Source organism: Cetorhinus maximus, chromosome 8, assembly GCF_964194155.1.
Source record: "Cetorhinus maximus chromosome 8, sCetMax3.hap1.1, whole genome shotgun sequence".
In the NCBI taxonomy this organism is placed as follows: Eukaryota; Metazoa; Chordata; class Chondrichthyes; order Lamniformes; family Cetorhinidae; genus Cetorhinus; species Cetorhinus maximus.
This window is the reverse complement of record NC_135886.1, coordinates 102,798,739-102,815,847: the sequence shown is the minus strand read 5'-3', so window position 1 is coordinate 102,815,847 and position 17,109 is coordinate 102,798,739. Positions and strand designations below refer to the sequence as shown.

Here is a 17,109-nt window from a genome sequence, read left to right as displayed (position 1 = left end):
ACCAGCAGCTGATGATAAGTTCAGGCAGAGTAGAAGTTGGGCAATGCTGCAGAAGTGGAAATAGGGCAGTCTTAGCCTTAGTGCAGATGTGTGGTAGGAAGTACATCCTGGGGTCATATATAGCACCAAGTTTGCAGACAGTCCAGTTTAGCCTCAGACCATTGCCAGAAGAGGGGTAGATTTAGTGGTAAGGGAATAAAGCTTATGATGGGACTGAAAACAATAGCTTCCGTTTTCCCAATATTTGACTGGAGGAAATTTCTGCTCATCCAATTCTGGATGTCTGACAAACAATCAAGCAATTTAGAGACAGAGGGAGTTTCAGGAAAAATGGAGGAGAGGTAAAGCTGGGTATTGTCAGTATACATGAGAAACAGCTGCCATGATTTTGGATGATGTTGCTGAAGGGCAGCTTGCAGATGAGCAAAAGGTGTGGGCCAAGGGTAAATCCTTGAAGGACACCACAGGCAATGATGCAGAAGCAAGAAGAAAAAACATTGCAGGTGATTCTCTTGCTATGAAAGGATAGCTAAGATTGAAACAGGCAAGTGTAGTCCCATACAGCCAGAAGACAGTGAAGAGGTGTTGGAGTCAAATTTCATAGTCATCCATGTCAAAGGGTGCAGACAAGTCAAGGAGGATGAGGAAGGATAATTTATCTTTGTCATAGTTAAACGAGGATGTGACTTGTGACTTTAATAAGCTCTGTCTTGGTAAGAAGAAACGGGGTCAGGAACATGACTGGAGGAATTCAAATAAGGTGTTCCAAGAAAGATGGGCATAGATTTGGGAAGAAACAACATGTTCAAAGGGCTGTAGTTTGCAAGGATTTGCAAGGATCAGAGGCTGTTTTTTTTTTTGAAGAGAGGGGTGATAACGGCAGATTTGAAGGACAGGGGACAGTACCTGAGGAGAGGGAAGTCAAGAAGGGAAATTGAGTTTCAGCAGATTAGTAGGAATAGGGTCTAGAGAGGAGAAGTGAGTTTTGTTGACAAGATAAGCTTGGAGAGGACATGAGGGAAGACAGGAAGAGAAACTAGAGAATGAAGCAAATTCAGAATTAGGGCAAAGGGAAACTTAGAGGAAAATAGACTTTGTGGGCTGGGTGAAGGGATGAAAACAGCAGAGACAACTGATCAGGTGGCCTTGATCTTTATAACAAAAAGTCCGCAAGCTCATTGTTAGAGTTGAAAGTGGAGGAGGCAGAGAAGGGTGGTTTAAGAAGACGTGGTATAGAAGAGAAACCAAGTGTTACCTTATCCTTCCTGAATGATCTTTGCACCTTGGGCATTTTTAGTGATGGAAAGTGCAGCCCACTAATGCTTTAAGTAGTCTGGCCAAATCTGACGAAGAATGGTTAAACCAGTTGTTCACCAAAGATGTTCAAGTATAGACATAACATTAATTTGTGTTAATGAAATTGATGTTACAGCAAATCCCTCTTCCTTCCAGACCCAATTTCTGCTAGCAAGCAGAGATATTTCAGGTATGGAGGAATGGTGCAAGACTTGTTTCAGGAATGTAACAGGGAATGTTACAAATTAAGACATGTTTGGCAAAAATTGTACCAAATAGATTCATAGACTGGAGTATGTTGAAGATAATTGCAGTGCCAAGTTGTACAAATCTAAAGGATATCTCTATAGATTCCAACTGCCCAGCTGTATGTTTATTGCATTTTGTTTCCATTTCAACACCCCAAACAATTCAATTTTCTTGAATTAGGAGAAAGATTTAACAATAGCATTGTGCATTTATATAGTGCGTTCCAAGGCTCTTTACAGGAGTTACCAAAACAAAATTTGGCATGGAACCACATAAGGAGATATTAGGGCAGATGACCAAAAGCTTGGTCAAAGAGGTAGGTTTTAAGGAGTACTTGAAAGGAGGAAAGAAAGATAGAGGGATGGACATTTTAGAGAGGTAACTCCAGAGCTTAGGGTCTTGGCAGCTGAAGGCACGGCCACCAATGCAAAAGTGATTTAAATGGTGATGTGCAAGTGGGCAGAATTGGAAGAGTTCAGATATCTCGAAGAGTCATAGGAGTCAAAGAAGTTGCAAAGATAGGTGGGGTGGGGGGGCAAGGCTGTGGAGGGATTTGAAAACAAGGATCAGAATTTTTAAATCAAGGTATTGCTCAAACAAGAGCCAATGTAGGTCAGCGAGCACTGGGGTGATGGGTGAACAGGACTAGGTGTGAGTCAGGACATGCGCAACAGAGTTTTGGATGAGCTTAAGTTTATTAAAGATGGAACATGAAAGTCCAGCCAGGTGCGCATTGGAGCAGTCAAATCTAGAGGTAACAAAGGCACAGTTGAGGGATTCAGCATCTAATGAACTGAATGGAGATGTAAGTAGGTGGTCTTATTAATGATGTGGATATGTGGCTGGAAGCTTGTCTTGGGGTCAAATATGACACCAAGTTTGCAAACAGGCAGGTTCAGCCTCAGACAGTTGCCAGTAAGGAGGATGGAGCCTGTGGCAAGGGAACTAAGTTTGCGCCGCGGACTGAAGACAATGGCTTCAGTCTTCCCAATGTTTGATTGGAGGAAATTAAAGAAAGGTGATGTTTTTGACTCCAAGATGAGTGTCTGATCACATATCTGCTCCATCACCAAGAGTGTCTAGTTCCATTCTCCGTTGCTCGACTCTGACACTATCTCAGCTAATCAACTGGTGAAACCTTCACCCATGCCTTTATTGCCTCTAGACTTGACTATTCTAATACGTTGTTGATTGGCTTTCCATCTTCCACTGTTCATTCAAAACTCTACTGGCCATATCTTAAGTTGCACCCATCACCCCTGTGCTTGCCGATCTACAGTGGCTCCCAGTGCAACAACACTTGCACATCAAAATCCTCAGTCCTTGTTTCCAAACCCCTCTATGGCCACACCTCTCCCTATCTCTAAACTCCCCTGGGATCTCTACATTCCACCAATTTTGGTCTCTTGCATATCACTGATTTTAATTGTTCCACCAATGGCAGCCTTACTTCCATTTATCCCGGTCTGAAGCCCCAGACTTCTCTCTCCCTAAATGTTTCTACCACTATACCTTTCTTTCCTGAAGGTGCTCCTTATAACTTACTTCTGACCAAACTTTTGGTCATCTGTCTTTGTATCTTATTCTGTGGCTCGTTTACAAATTTTTTTTACTGGTATCGCTGTTGTGAAGTGCCTTTGGAAATTCATCTATCTTAAAGATGCTATATAAATACAAGTTGTTATTGAAATTTCTACTTCTACAATGCTGAACCAAAAGAATCACAATTAATTTTAAAAGATAAACTAAAAGAAACAAAAACTATTCCAGGATTTTATTTGCAAGTCGTCAATTAGTAACTTGCATCACAAAATAATTAAACACTGACAGCTGGTTCAATGCAATCCCAAGATTTTTAATTTTGTCAATGTAATTTGCTCTAACACCCAGAGAAACTGAGCTCTTGTGCTGTTGGTCAGTTTTCCCCACCTCCAACCTTACACAATGTTCCCCAATCCTTTTCAGTTCTTCCCTGATGTTTCTAACCTTCTGTACCCAAGAAGCCCTGTCTCTTACCAGTTCTCTCCTGCAACCGCACTTGTCATCCCCTACTCGTGCCCTCTCTGACTGACTTTTTAAGTCCACTTCTTCAAACTAACATTTCAAAATAAATCCATTATTTGCTAACACAAGGCAAATGAAATCTTTTAAATACTGCAAAATAAACAATTTGGCAAAAGAAAAGTACTTACAACTTATAATTGCCTAACATTTTCTGTTTTCTATCTAACTTTTTAAATATAAGAATGCATATTCCATCTAGTGGCAGACAAGTTATTTTCAATCAAGTAAAGTTGTTGAGAGCACAGTGCTGAAGAGGATGTCTGCCTATTGTTTGGATTTAAAGCAAGAGGCCAGCCTGCAAAATTTAACCACAATTTTGATCTCTGCCTAGTCTTCTCTTTCACACACTGCTTGATTATTTATTATCTCCCATTTCACAGCAAACAGCAATCTGCTTCTAAAATAGTGTCAGATACAAGGAGACATTAAAAAAATCATGGTCAAATGGCAAACTCCTGCTCCTATTTAGTGATGCAGGGGAAAGAAAAGTTTGCAGAGGGATCTGACAATTCTGATTAATTCTGGAAATTGTCAGGTAACTTGCCTCAAATCTTATAATTTTACTACAAATATTCTTCAACCATTACCTGATGATTTTTTTCCCCGTCTGGGAAGAAGTTTAGTGTCAAATGATTGTAGATTTACAATGGAAATGTGTCACAATAATCTTGCTTTTTTAAAAATCAACAATTCCAAAATAAGTAGTCCAGTATCAGGACTCTCCAGGGCCCCGTTGCCAAGGCGACGGGCGGCTGCAGTTGATTTCCGACCGCGCCTGCGCACCTCGCATCGGGGCCCCTTCCCCCCCATCCCGGCCTGTGATTGGCTCCTGTCGCCTCGGACGTCATGATCATGAGAGCAGGTGTGATTGGACGTGGCTGATTTTATTGTCTGGCTCGGAGAGCAGGAGAAATCTGCTGAATTGATATCCTTCTGATTTTTACAGGGCTTGAAGGTACGCGCGGCTGATTTTACCGTGAATTCAACTGAATTTAGAGGAATTTCTTACCCCCCCTACCCCTTCCTTTCCCTCCACCCCCTGCCTTGATGGGCTGCGGTAGTGAACAGGAGGAGGCGGTTTTAAAAAGTGGCTAAAGTTGCAGTGGTTAGCGTGGCCTGGCCGCCAGCTGCTGGTAGGTCATCCGTCAATCGAAATATTCAACTTCAGACTTTACAGTTCAAGTCATGGCGCGGCCGCTGGCAAACTTTCCGTTAGCAAAATCTCCCTCCCGGGCAACGGCGCCCATCCTTCACCCACTCCCGCCCGCCCGCAATTGCCCCCTCCTCCCCTCAGTCCTGGCGGATCCGGCGGGCAGGCAGGGAGGGTAAACACACAGACAGACTGGAGGAGGATTTCACCAGAATGGCCCAGGCGCTGACTCCACTCATGCGCACTGCTGCAATCTGCTGGGATCTCTGTCTGACTTCACATTGGAGGGGGGAGGGGATAGGGTATTAATTTGGTGTAACAACAGATTGAACAAATATACAGCACTATGTATTCTAGTGTGACACTCAAATAACCTGTATACAAATAATACAATATAATGTATTGTATACTGTAAACTTAAATAATAGCACAATATATTTTAGGTAGAATATAAACTTAATATAACAGCACAGTTTAAGAAGACAATGCAGTGCAATATAATCTAAAGTAGCAACACAATTTAGTCTATGATAACTACAATATATGTAACAATGCAGTGTAATATAATCTAAAGTAGCACATTTAGTCTAATATAACTACAGTATCATATGTAAGGCACTACAATGTGATCTCACAGTATAATTATATCACTGCATTGTAATATAACAATCTTATAATAACAATCTAACAGGACAGTTTAAAATAACATGATACAATATACAGTTAGTGATGGCAGAATGTACTCTAATATATAAAAGAGCACTAGCAAATACAATGCCATTTAATGCTTATGTTAAAATGTAAAATGCAGTGTAATAAAATATAATTTAGCACAACATAATGTGTCTCAGTTTAGCAGCCAACAATGTACTTTAACAAAATACAGTTATACAGCATGACATAATTTAAAGTCAGAATGCAATACAATGTAACATGCAACTCAACATAACCCAATTCAACATAGCGCTGCACAGTTCAATGTAACACTGAGTTTAATTCTTCAAAGATTCCTTTTGGTTCTCTGGATCTACGTTTACTGTTATTTATTTTTCCAGTTTGTGTACTGCAATTCCTAAACTCTGAATAATTTAACATTTCCTTGCCCTGTATCAAAACCATTGTTCATATTTTAAAGGAAGTAATTGACAATTACAGTGGTCAGTGATAGAAGATTGTGCTATAGAATTGTCAGTAGATTTTTTTTGCTTGTAGTAAGGGCCACATGATTGAGGATAGAATCTGTAATATTTTGCACAATGATAGAAGAATGTTCAAAATGAGGAGGTTAAGTTTGTTTGGGATATTTGGACCTGTTGTGAGGTCACATTTTTCTCATCATTTTCTCACGCCTGAGTAAAAGAAAACTTATCTACCACATAGTTGAGTGTAATGTTGGACAGGCACCTGTCTGATTTTGGAGTAGGAAAGTTTGCTGTTTAATTTAAAAATAGTGGCAAAAACTAGTTCTCCTTATTTCCAATGCAGGTTCCCTCTTGAACCCTTCTTTTGCCAGTGAAATGCTTCCTGCATGGCTTTGGGTCCAACATTAATTTATTTCAAAACCATTTCAAAATACTGTGTTAGTGGCTAAGTGCTATTTGATATGTTAAACAGGCTAATTCCCTTCTTCCCTCCTCACCAGATTTCTGGTGGCATGGTGGTGAACTGACTTCTTGAACCACTGTAGTCTGTGTGGTGTGGGTACACCAACAGCACCATTAGGAGTTCCAGGATTTTGTAAGGAGGATTAAACAGAAACTGTTTCCAATGGCTGATGGGTTGATACAGATTTAATGTAACTGGCAAAAGAACCAGAGGTGACATGAGGAAAAACTTTTTCACTCAATGGCAGTTCGGATTTGGAATGCACTGCATAGATACAGATTCACTAGTAGCCTTCAAAATGGAATTGGATAAATAATTGAAGGAGAAAAAATGCAGGGATATGGGGAAAGAGCGATGGGGTGGGACTAATTGGATTGTTCTTTGATAGAACGGGTGGACACTCAATGGATTGAATTGTCTCCTGTGCTGTACCATCCTATGATTCCATGACCATGCGGAAGGCATCATAGCTTATCCTTCCTGAATGGATTTTTCTGCTCCGAACCAAAAGATTCTGAATTTAATTGCATTGTCCTTTGCTGACCTTATCCAAGATCAGTTAATTCAGTAAAAATGGAAGAACCAGAGAGTATTCCTAGCCTGCAAGGTTCTATACAACAACACTTTGCATGCACGTAGTGCCTTTAGTGTCATAAAAGCTCCAAAGGCACTTCATGAGCGTTTTGAAGCCAAACTTGATACAGCCACAAAAGGAGATATTAGGACAGTGACAAACTTTGTTCACAGACGTGGTTGTTAGAGGAGACTTGGGGAGAGAGAGACCAGAGATTTAGGGTGGGAATGCCACAGTTTATGATTGAGGAAACTGAAGGCACAGTTTCCAATGGTGAAGTGATTTCAAAATCTGAGGGGCACTGAGCCCTTGGAGGGTTGTAGGGTTGGAGGTTATAGATAGGGAGGGGCAAAACATGGAATGATTTGAAAACAGGAATGAGGATTTTAAAATTGAGATGGTGTTGGACCTGAAGCCAATTTGGTTAGCGAGCACAGGGGAGATAGGTGAACAGGACTTGGTGTGAGTCATGGTTGCTGTAAAGTAGTTATCCACATTTGTGCAGAGTAAACTGTTATTTGTACAGCAATGTGATAAATGAGGATTAGATTATGTACTCTGCAGCTTCGATTTGTATAGTCTTACTGGTAATTCAGAATCATTTTTTGCACTGAAAGTATTTGAATTAAGCAATATGAATAATAGAGCAAAGTGGGAATTTTTGAGTTGTCAAATCATTTGCTAACTAAACTAGAATATATACATATGCCTCTGAAAATTTCAAAGTATTTGGATATGTCGTTTCAATATATGGTACCAGTGCAATGTGATTTGATTGAAGTATACAAGATCCTGAACAGCCTTGACATGGCGGACATCGAAATGATGTTTCCTCTTGTGGGTGAGTCCAGAACTAGGGGGCACTGTTTTAAAATTAGGGGTCGCCTTTTTAGGACATAGATGAGGAGAAGTTTTTTCTCTCAGAGGGTTGTGCGACTTTGGAACTCTCTGCCTCAGAAGGTGGTGGAGGCAGAGTCATTGAATATTTTTAAGGCAGAGGTAGATAGATTCTTGTTAGGCACAGGAATCAAAGGTCATCGGCGTTAGATGGGAATGTGTAAATCGAAACACAAGAAGATGGGCCGTGATCTTATTGAATGGCGGAGCAGCTTGAGGGGCAGAATGGTCTACTCCTGTTCCTATTTCTTATGTTCTTATGTTCTAAGTAGCTGTATTGCATATGTCTCTTTGTGTCCTGGAGAATTAAGCACTAAACTTTAATTGGGGGATTTACACATTAAAATGCTAATGGAGAATTTACACATCAAAATACTAATGACTTTGTGTGTGGCTACATTACTGCTTGGTTAACATTATTCAATTTGCCTGGTTGCTTCCAAGCTATTTAAAGATATCTCTTTGAACATTAAGAAATTATGTGCTGAGGCAGAATTGTAAGACAGGTTAGCGTTAATGTTGTGGTTTATGATCTATCAGAAGCTTTGGTGCACAAGTTGTGGTTGTAATGATGTCAAAACTTTTAGTGCTCAAGGTTATTTCTGTGTAAAGCTGACAGCGGCTTCTGGTGTCTGTGCGTCCAGTTAAATACAGAAACCGAAGTTACTCTCAGGGATACACTGCTCCTCCACAGAGTGCATTGTTGCAGATGCACTCAGCACAGAAACCAGTGATTTGATTTGAACAGATATGTTACGCACCAATCGCACCGTAAAGATATTTGGAAATGTTATATAAAACCTTGTGTATTACTGAGTTTTTAATGGTGGACTAAGTCATAATTACTGGCGAACAACCTCTTTTGTGATGTTAAAAAAAATGAATTCTAGAAACCTGGGATGTCACTCCTTCTATTCCATGATAAATTCCATGTATTTTTAAAATCATTCTTTGTTGTTTTACTTTTTAAAATTTGACATCTCAGCTTCTACCTGAATCCTGTGTGTATTACCCAAACTTTATTCTGCTCTCTCTGAAATGATTAAAAAGTGAAGGATAACCAGCGATCAGTTTTTATTCCCTTGTTTGCAGTATGTGAGAATTCTTCAATCTGATCGGCTGCTTGATGACATCAATGCTCTTGAATGCCACACAGATCTTTTGTAGATGATGCCAGTATGAAATCGATAATAGGAGAAATTGACACCACAAAGCTCTGTAGATCTTTGTGGACGGCTTTCTTTGAGGTCAGCAGTGAGTGCGCCCCCTTTCGCCGCTAACCAGGAAACGTGGGCCATAGTTTTACCGTCTTGTAACCTTTCAGACAACTATTTTAAATCCTGTAGACACCTGTGGGAATGTGACATAGGAAGTTGTAAGTGTAGCTGTAACATCCAACAGGTAACCAAAGGAGTGGCTTGCTTACTTGCACTTTGCTTAACTGAGCAATAAAAATTATTTTATTTTCTTTGGCTGAGCCATGGAAAAGGCCCATTTCATTTAACAAAAGACAGTCTGTGTCCAATTCTTTACCAGAGTGAGTGCAATTACGCTGTTACCATTCAATCATACCTTTTAAAATGTTGAAAATTACTCCTATGAAGAAACCAGTTGTATTTTTTGTATTTAAAATCCACTGGTTTCACCTCCAGCTGAGGAACCGTGCAGTGCGAGGTGGAGCCGCAGTCTTGTCTTACAAAGTTATCTTCGATCGAATGTGACAGGAGGGTCGGGAGCCAATCAGAATGGGGGATTGCCCACAGGTATGATTGAAGTGATACAAAATGTAACCAGGTAAACATGATAGTGTTGCATAAGGAATTTTGTTAAAGAGGAGTAGATGCAAGATTATCTGGGCTTGCGTGACCCAAGCCAAGTCACCAAAAACTTGAAAAATTTACAATTACTATTCACAATGGCTTGCTGTATAAAACTTGAAATATGATCAGTATTTCAGCTGACTAAAAAGGTAATAAATCATTAATAGCTCTGTGAGACATATGCCATCTTTTTGTTAACTTAAGCTGTATTTACACTACAGCTACAGAATCAACGTGACAATGTTCTGTTTTACAATAACACAGATCTATAACTAAAATGTTAGCATCAGTGCAAAGCAGTTTGCTTCAGACTAGTGAATTTACCATAGTGCACTGGAAATACAGCCTAAAATGCAATGCTTGGACATTGCAAACTTTATATTCTTTATGCATTGTCAGGTGTAAGATGTTATTGCTGCAGACTTTTAATTTTAGGTACCCTCTCTTCCAGCATCAAACACTCTTAGATCAGATGTATTATGGCAAGATTGCCGAGGAGAGCTTGGCCTACTCTGCCAAATCAATGTACCTTAACCCAAACATCAGCAGAGCAACCTCTTCATCAATGTGATATTATTTATATTTTCCACGTCAACCACCCTGCTCAAGTGGGATTGTCCATTAGTGTCAGTTTAGAGAGAGTTTTACATAGTAGGCTAGATATGCTCCCGAGGAACTAAATTGAGATATCCCGAACTTTTTTCACATAGGACTATTGCAGTGAGACTTTCATTCCAACTTTCTGGGCTAAATCTGAACCCAGCTCCCAGAAAGATCACTAATCCATTGCACAACCAATCCCCACGAAGTGGAGCTCTATCAAATAATCTTAAACATACAAGGTTCGCTAGTTTAAGGGACAAATTTTCCACAAGCAAAAAACGTGAATTAATTAGACCAGATGGTGTAATAAGGAACTGTGGGATGGTGGGAAATGGGTTGAATGGTAATATAACTTGGCATGCACCTAAGCAATAGTGGAGCTCCCAGTTTATTCCTGGAATATTGGTGACAAAATTCAATTGTTTATTTCCCCCTTGAAATTGACATTTGCTGGCTTCCCATTCTCCACCTTCCATAAACTTTAGCTCATATAAAATTCTCCAACTAAGTCATGCTCACCAATCACCCTTGTTTTGTTATTGATCTACTTTGGCACACAGTATCCTACTACCTCCAATTTGAAATTTTCATTGTCATGTGTAACTTTATTGTTGGCTTTACCCCTCCATATTTTTGTAATTTGCGATAATTCCCAGCTTCCCACCCCTGCCACACCTTCATATCTCTGACTTTGTGCAGCTTCCTTGACACTACCATTGCCAGTCCTGCCTTTAGTCACCTAGGTCCCAAGCTCTAGAATTCCTTATCTAAGCCCCTGTGCTTCCCTCCCCTCCTTCAGGTTTATAATTAAGATCCACTCTCATCCTTTGCTGATATTACATTCTTTGGCTAACATCCATTTTTGACTCATTATTCCTCTGTGATGCGTCTTTGAATATTTCTATGTTAAAGATGCTATATAAATATGTTGTGATTCAAAGGAAAGTGGACTAAGGGAACAGGGCATACAGGATTACAGTTCACATGGAGGATAAATGCCAACATAGACTTGGGTTGAAAAACTCATTTTCATGCTGTACTGCTGTGTAAATCCATGTCTTCACCCCAGTATTGTGCCATGATCAGTTCCAGCTCTACCACTGGCAGTCATTCCTGGCCCATTGCATGCTGTCTCCAATCTATCCACATTTCTGGCTTTTCTAGGCCTCCTGTTACTTTTTTGTGCTGAATTTAAAACAGTTAGGAAGTTTTGCATGTTTCTGTTTTTTCCTAGGGAACAAAAGGAGAGAGGTTAGAGAGCCTTGAGAAATAACGAGCAATGGGAAAGTGTAATATTGAGAGATCGGGGGGCAGGGGTGTGGATGGAGTGAGAGAGGACCAGGATATTGAGGGGTACAGGATCAGATAGCAAGTTTGGGGGAGGCTGCGGCATTGTTGTTGGCAGAGATTGGTGAGAGGAAAGAGAGGCTGGGGGGAAAAAAGAGACAGGCATTAAAAGGTCCTGGGACTGAATGAGGAGGATACAAAAAGTAGATGAGGTATGGGAACAAAATACAAATTACCTTTTACTGGAAAAGTCACTGCAGTACCAGAATCAGAATGGTGGGGTGGGTGTGAAAGGGAGAAACAAAAGAAAAACTGGAGTAAGCCATTCACCCCTCTAGCCATTTTCATTGTTCAGTTAGATCATGGCTAATCTGTAACTTTACAACACAGTGCACTGCCCAGAACTGAGTGCAGTGCTCTAAGTGATGGGAGGGAAAGGGTATGGGTGAGGAGGGAGCAAAGTGCATATCAATAATTGCCTATGATGCTTAACTGTTAGAAGCAGGAGTTCAGAAATAGTGGAAGGTTACCAGAAAAGGGTCAGATTATTACAGAATTTACTTTTTATATTGGGAAATGTATTAGGTGTTTGCTGCTATTAACAAAACAATAAATCAAATTACTTTATTTAGTAGGGGTTGGGTCCTCAGCCTGAAATGATGGCTGTAACTTCGAGCCCTGGGGTGTTGAAACTGGGAGGTACCCCAAAGATGCACTGGGGAACCTGCCCCAGAAGTCCCCAGGAAGGATTGCACAGCAATCGTCCAGGAAGTACAAACTTCCGTTGGGCAATTGCCCTGCAATCGGAACCATGCGAAAGATATAAATCATAAATTTTGGTTGATTCCGACTGTCTTACATCAATAGTTACCCAGAGGAAGTTATAAGAATTAAAACCATTTTTCTAATTTCTGGTTAACTAAAGTACTGATTCCCCCCACCTGACACCATGGGACTCCCCACCCCCTGGGAAACCCCCAACTGCCCTCCCCCCACTGACCAACCACCACCTACCCACTACACCACCCCCCCCACCCCGCCAATCCTGTCCTTACCTCACAAACTTGCCTTCTCCTTGGCTTCTCAAAATGACTGGGACCTTTAAACTTCATAGCAGCTAATGCTGTTAAAAAAAAAAGGGGCAGCATGGCTTCCTTACTTGCAACTCTCCCGCTCTCGACACAAGGCCTCGGGCACCGCTGCACTATACGGTACACGGCTGGCCTGAGTCAGAAGGTCAGGTGAGAAAGGAGCGGCTGGATTTCAAGGTAAAAATCTGGGAGCAGAGTGGCAATCCAACTCTGCCACTCCACGGAAGTTACAGACCAATGAGTTATTTCTTCTTTGCACAAATGCCATACAAAGCATTAATGCATTGAAATGTCAAAATGGTCATAAGTTCAAATTGAAGGGAAAGTTTAGTACTTCCGTATTAATTTCAAAAATCTAGTTCATTTAAGAATTTTTCCCTCCAAAAATCTGTGATATTTCCTTATTTGGATTTTGAAGTGGAAACTAACAGCCCCAATAAGAGGCAAGTCCATGTATTTGGCACTAGCTCCTTATGGTGAGCAGAATGAACAGAAATCAAATTCAGTTGCACCTTCAATTTGTTGGAGAGGACAGAGATTAGAAGCTGTGCTTGGGGGTTTATGATACTGAAATTGCCAACAGTTTGATTTCGCCTGAAGTGGTGACCAGGGAGAAAAATGGGGTTGCTGGTAAAATTGCACAGTTTATAGTGGGAGTGAAAAATTATGACTTTCTTTTTGCCAATATTTAGCTGGAGGAAGTTGGACAAGCAATCTGACAGAATAGAGAGGAAAGAAATACAAAAAGAGTCGTATGGGGTTGAGGCAGTTAAACATGCAAAGATATCTGATAACCTGACAGTTTGCTTCATGACCATTTTCACACCTACAAGCGTGAATGCAGCTAGTCACTGGGAGTAAGTAATTATTTATTTAAAAACATTTATTCTGCTTAAAACCTTTCATATCTCTGAGGGAGCTTGCAGGTAAATATACACAAACTCATGAATCCAAAAGAGATTACTGAAGCGCATATAAATTAATGACTCGCTATATCACTCGTGTTGCAGCATGGACTCGATAGGCCGAATGGCCTCATCTGTGCCATTATGGAGTACATTGGTAGCAGAGCCTGGAGAATTCCGATCCCTTATGACCAAACTTTTGCCTCAATCCCAACTAAATTTTGCAGCATTTTGTGTACCAGCTAAATTGCTACAGCTCTGTGGAAGCACTCTGGCATCTGTGTCCAAAGATTGTGGGCAGAATTTTGCCATTGGTGGGCGTGCGGGCCCCACCGCCTCGGCGGCGGGCCAATTAAGGCCCGCCCAGCAGCCTTCCTGACGGGAAGTGCTATGCGCTTCCTGTGCGGGGGTGGGGGGGTGGGGGAGGGAATCCCCAGCTGTCAAAAGTGCGCTCTTTCATGCGTGCGCGCGAAAGGGTGCACTGCTTCCTGACACTAAGTGCTGTCTCAGGGAGATTAGTGACGGTGCACAAAGGTTAAAAAAAATAGAAAAATAAAAATATTATTAACATGTCCCCCTCATGTGACAATGTCACACGAGATGGGTCATGTTAATAAAAACGACATAAACTTTATTACACTTTTTAAAAACGGACATGAATCCTCATCCCGCCAGTGGATGAGGTTTCATGTATTATCAGGAGCCCGCTGGGGCTCCTGGCCTGCCCGCCAGCCTTAAGGTTGGATGGGCAGGTCTTTAGTGATCTTAATTAGCCAGTCAATGGCCTTAATTTCGCTGTCCACCCGCCTTCCTAAAAATTTAAAGGGACCGGAATGATGTGGGGGGGTTCCTCCTGTCATCATTCCGCGTCATTTTCCTGTCGGCGAGCAGGCCCCGCCCCCAAATCGCCGACAGGAAAATTCTGGTCTGTGTGTTTGTGACCTATTCCAGAGACCTGAATCTAGGTTAACACTTCATAGAACCATAGAAAAATTACAGCATAGAAAGAGGCCATTTGGCCCATCTTGTCCATGCCAGCCCGAGGACACCTTTTCTAATCCCACCTTCCTGCACCCAGCCCATAGCCCTGCAACTTATAGCACTTAAGGTGCAGATCCAGGTACTTTTTGAAAGAGTTTAGAGTTTCTGCCTCTACCACCAACTTGGGCAGCGAATTCCAGACACCCACTACCCTCTGCGTAAAAAAGTTCTTCCTCATGTCCCCCTTACTCCTTCTGCCATTTATCTTGAATCTATGTCCCCTGGTTCTAGAATTCTCCACCAAGGGAAATAATTTTATCCTGTCCACTCTATCTATTCCCCTCATAATTTTGTACACCTCAATCAAGTCACCTCTCAGCCTTCTTTGTTCGAAGGAAAATAACCCCAACCTATCCAATCTCTCCTCGTAGCTACACTTTTCTAACCCTGGCAACGGGGTACTACTGAGTGAGCACATCACTGTCTGAGATGCTGTCTTTCCAATGAGACATTGAACCACATCTGCCCTCTCAGGTGGACGCACAATATTTTGTGGCACTATTTAAAAGAAGAGCAAGGGCTTTCTTCCTGGTGTCCTGGCCAATATTTATCTTTCACCCAATACCACTAATACAAGTTACTTGGTCATTTTCACATTGCTGTTTTTGGGACTTTACTCTACACAAATTGGCTGCTGCATTTCCTACATAACAACAATGGCTGCACTTCAGAAGTATTTCGTCGGCTGTAAGGTGCTTTGAGATGTTCTGAGATTGTGAAAAATGCTATATAAATGCAAGATTTTAGCATGGGAATTAGACTTTTCTGTCTGTTAATGCCTGTTTTAGAGTTATTACTTCACCCTTTCCCAAAAGTCTGGGCTTGGACTTTACATTTTTGTCTTGGCCAATGATACTTGCTTTGTGGAAAATACTGCATGTGCCTAGGACCTGAGCTTGTGCCATTTCCCACAAAGCATCTATAGCGTTCAGGGTAGCAAATAAAGAAAGGAATTTCAAAGATTCACAAGCCTCTCCCCTGATTTCAATCCTAAATTGCTGACCTCCTTATCCTGAAGCTATGACCCCTAGTTTCAAACACCAGCCAGGGGAAATGCCTTCTCAACATTTATCCTATCAAACTCTCTTAAGTTTTTTTTAAATGTTTCAGTGAGATTGCCTCTCATTCCTCTAAAACTTCAAAGAATATAGGCCCATCCCAATAGGCCTCACCTCATAGGGCAACTCTTTCGTCCCATGACTCAATCTAGTGAACAATTTTGCACCCCCTCTAAGGCGAGTATATCCTACCTTAGGTACACTACACTATACTCCAGATGTGGTCTTGCCAAAGCAAGATATTCTTACTCTAATACTCCAATCCCTTTGCAATAAATGAAACATACCATTTGTCTTCCTAGTTGCTAGCTACATCTTCATGTTAACTTTCTATGATTTGTTTATCCCCCTGAATCCCAATATTTACTAGTCTCACCTTTTAAAAATGTTCTGCTTTTCCATTCTTCCTGAGTAATTTCACACTTGCCTGCATTATACTTGGTCTGTCCAATTACTTAACAGATCTATACCCCTTTACAGCCCCTTTGGGAAAGAAAGCTGTGAGAAGGACTCGTTGATAACATTTATATTTTGTGTAATTATGTAAGGCAGAGAAAGTGAGAGAAAGAGAAGAAAAGTAAATAGAACTTATTACACATTGCTAGTAGTTTAATTTTTGCGTACAAGTCACAGCACAGAACGTAACTGGTCTCTACCTGTGTTTATGCACAGAGCCCCAACCAGCTCAGTCTTCACTGACAATTCTCAATTCTGTTATCAATTTTTAAAAATCTTTTTTGAGCTTTCTACAGTGCCTCTTTTTGTAATATATAGATCAGAACTCTGCACAGGATTTCAATTATAAGCTTTGTAAACAGAGAATTAGTCATGAAACTATTTGTTTTTTCTGTTTGTTAAAATGTAAGTAGACTTTTAAAAGCAAACTAAAAGCCTCCAATTATTATCTGTATTTTGTTGATAATTTAAAAATTTACATTTTCAAATATTGAAACCTGAGGTGATGGGAGTAAGTGAGAGAAGCAAATAGACTGACCAAGATTTTCACAGAAGCTGATCACGAAACATCAACTTTATTTGCAGAGATTTTAGGTTACAGCATAGTGCTAGCAAAGCTGGTTTTCGTCCCTAGTGTTGTAGAGTCATTATCATTATAGCACAGCTGGAAACCATTTGGCCCATCATTGAAACATTTGAGACCCCGATTTAGGAAAACTGGTTCCCAGTGTGCCATCCTTTTAAAATTCCCGTCTAGCTTAATCCTATTGAAGTAGCTTCTACCTGATGACTTGGCAGAGGGGAAATACAATTGAGTTTGGACTTGGAATTCAATCTTTTCTTATTTCTAAATTATATTTTCATCATATTCAAGGATTATTCCACAGTCAGTTGTTAATCAACTTTCACACTGGTTCCCATGTACTGTGTTCCATAATATTTGTTGCCATAGCAATGGGGAGAGGTTGGAGTAGACCTTTCTGAACTTGGCCTTTGTGGAGCCGCCACTGTAC

General features: G+C 40.8%; 1 protein-coding gene across 9 annotated transcripts in view; it reads left to right on the top strand.

Annotated features, from left to right (window-relative positions):
• Positions 1 to 4,451: 4,451 nt before the first annotated feature.
• The window catches only part of hdx (highly divergent homeobox), a 105,069-nt gene continuing 92,411 nt past the window's right edge, over positions 4,452 to 17,109 (top strand). For 7 of the 9 annotated variants that reach the window (XM_078547333.1, XM_078547334.1, XM_078547337.1 and 4 more), the window contains exons 1-2: positions 4,452 to 4,564; positions 9,488 to 9,598. In XM_078547333.1, coding sequence (XP_078403459.1) covers positions 9,581 to 9,598 — 18 coding nt within the window. In that variant the 5' untranslated portion in view covers positions 4,452 to 4,564; positions 9,488 to 9,580. Of the gene's footprint in view, positions 4,565 to 4,621; positions 4,743 to 9,487; positions 9,599 to 17,109 lie in introns of those variants that run through there. The other 2 variants (XM_078547329.1, XM_078547330.1) reach the window with 2 other exon arrangements.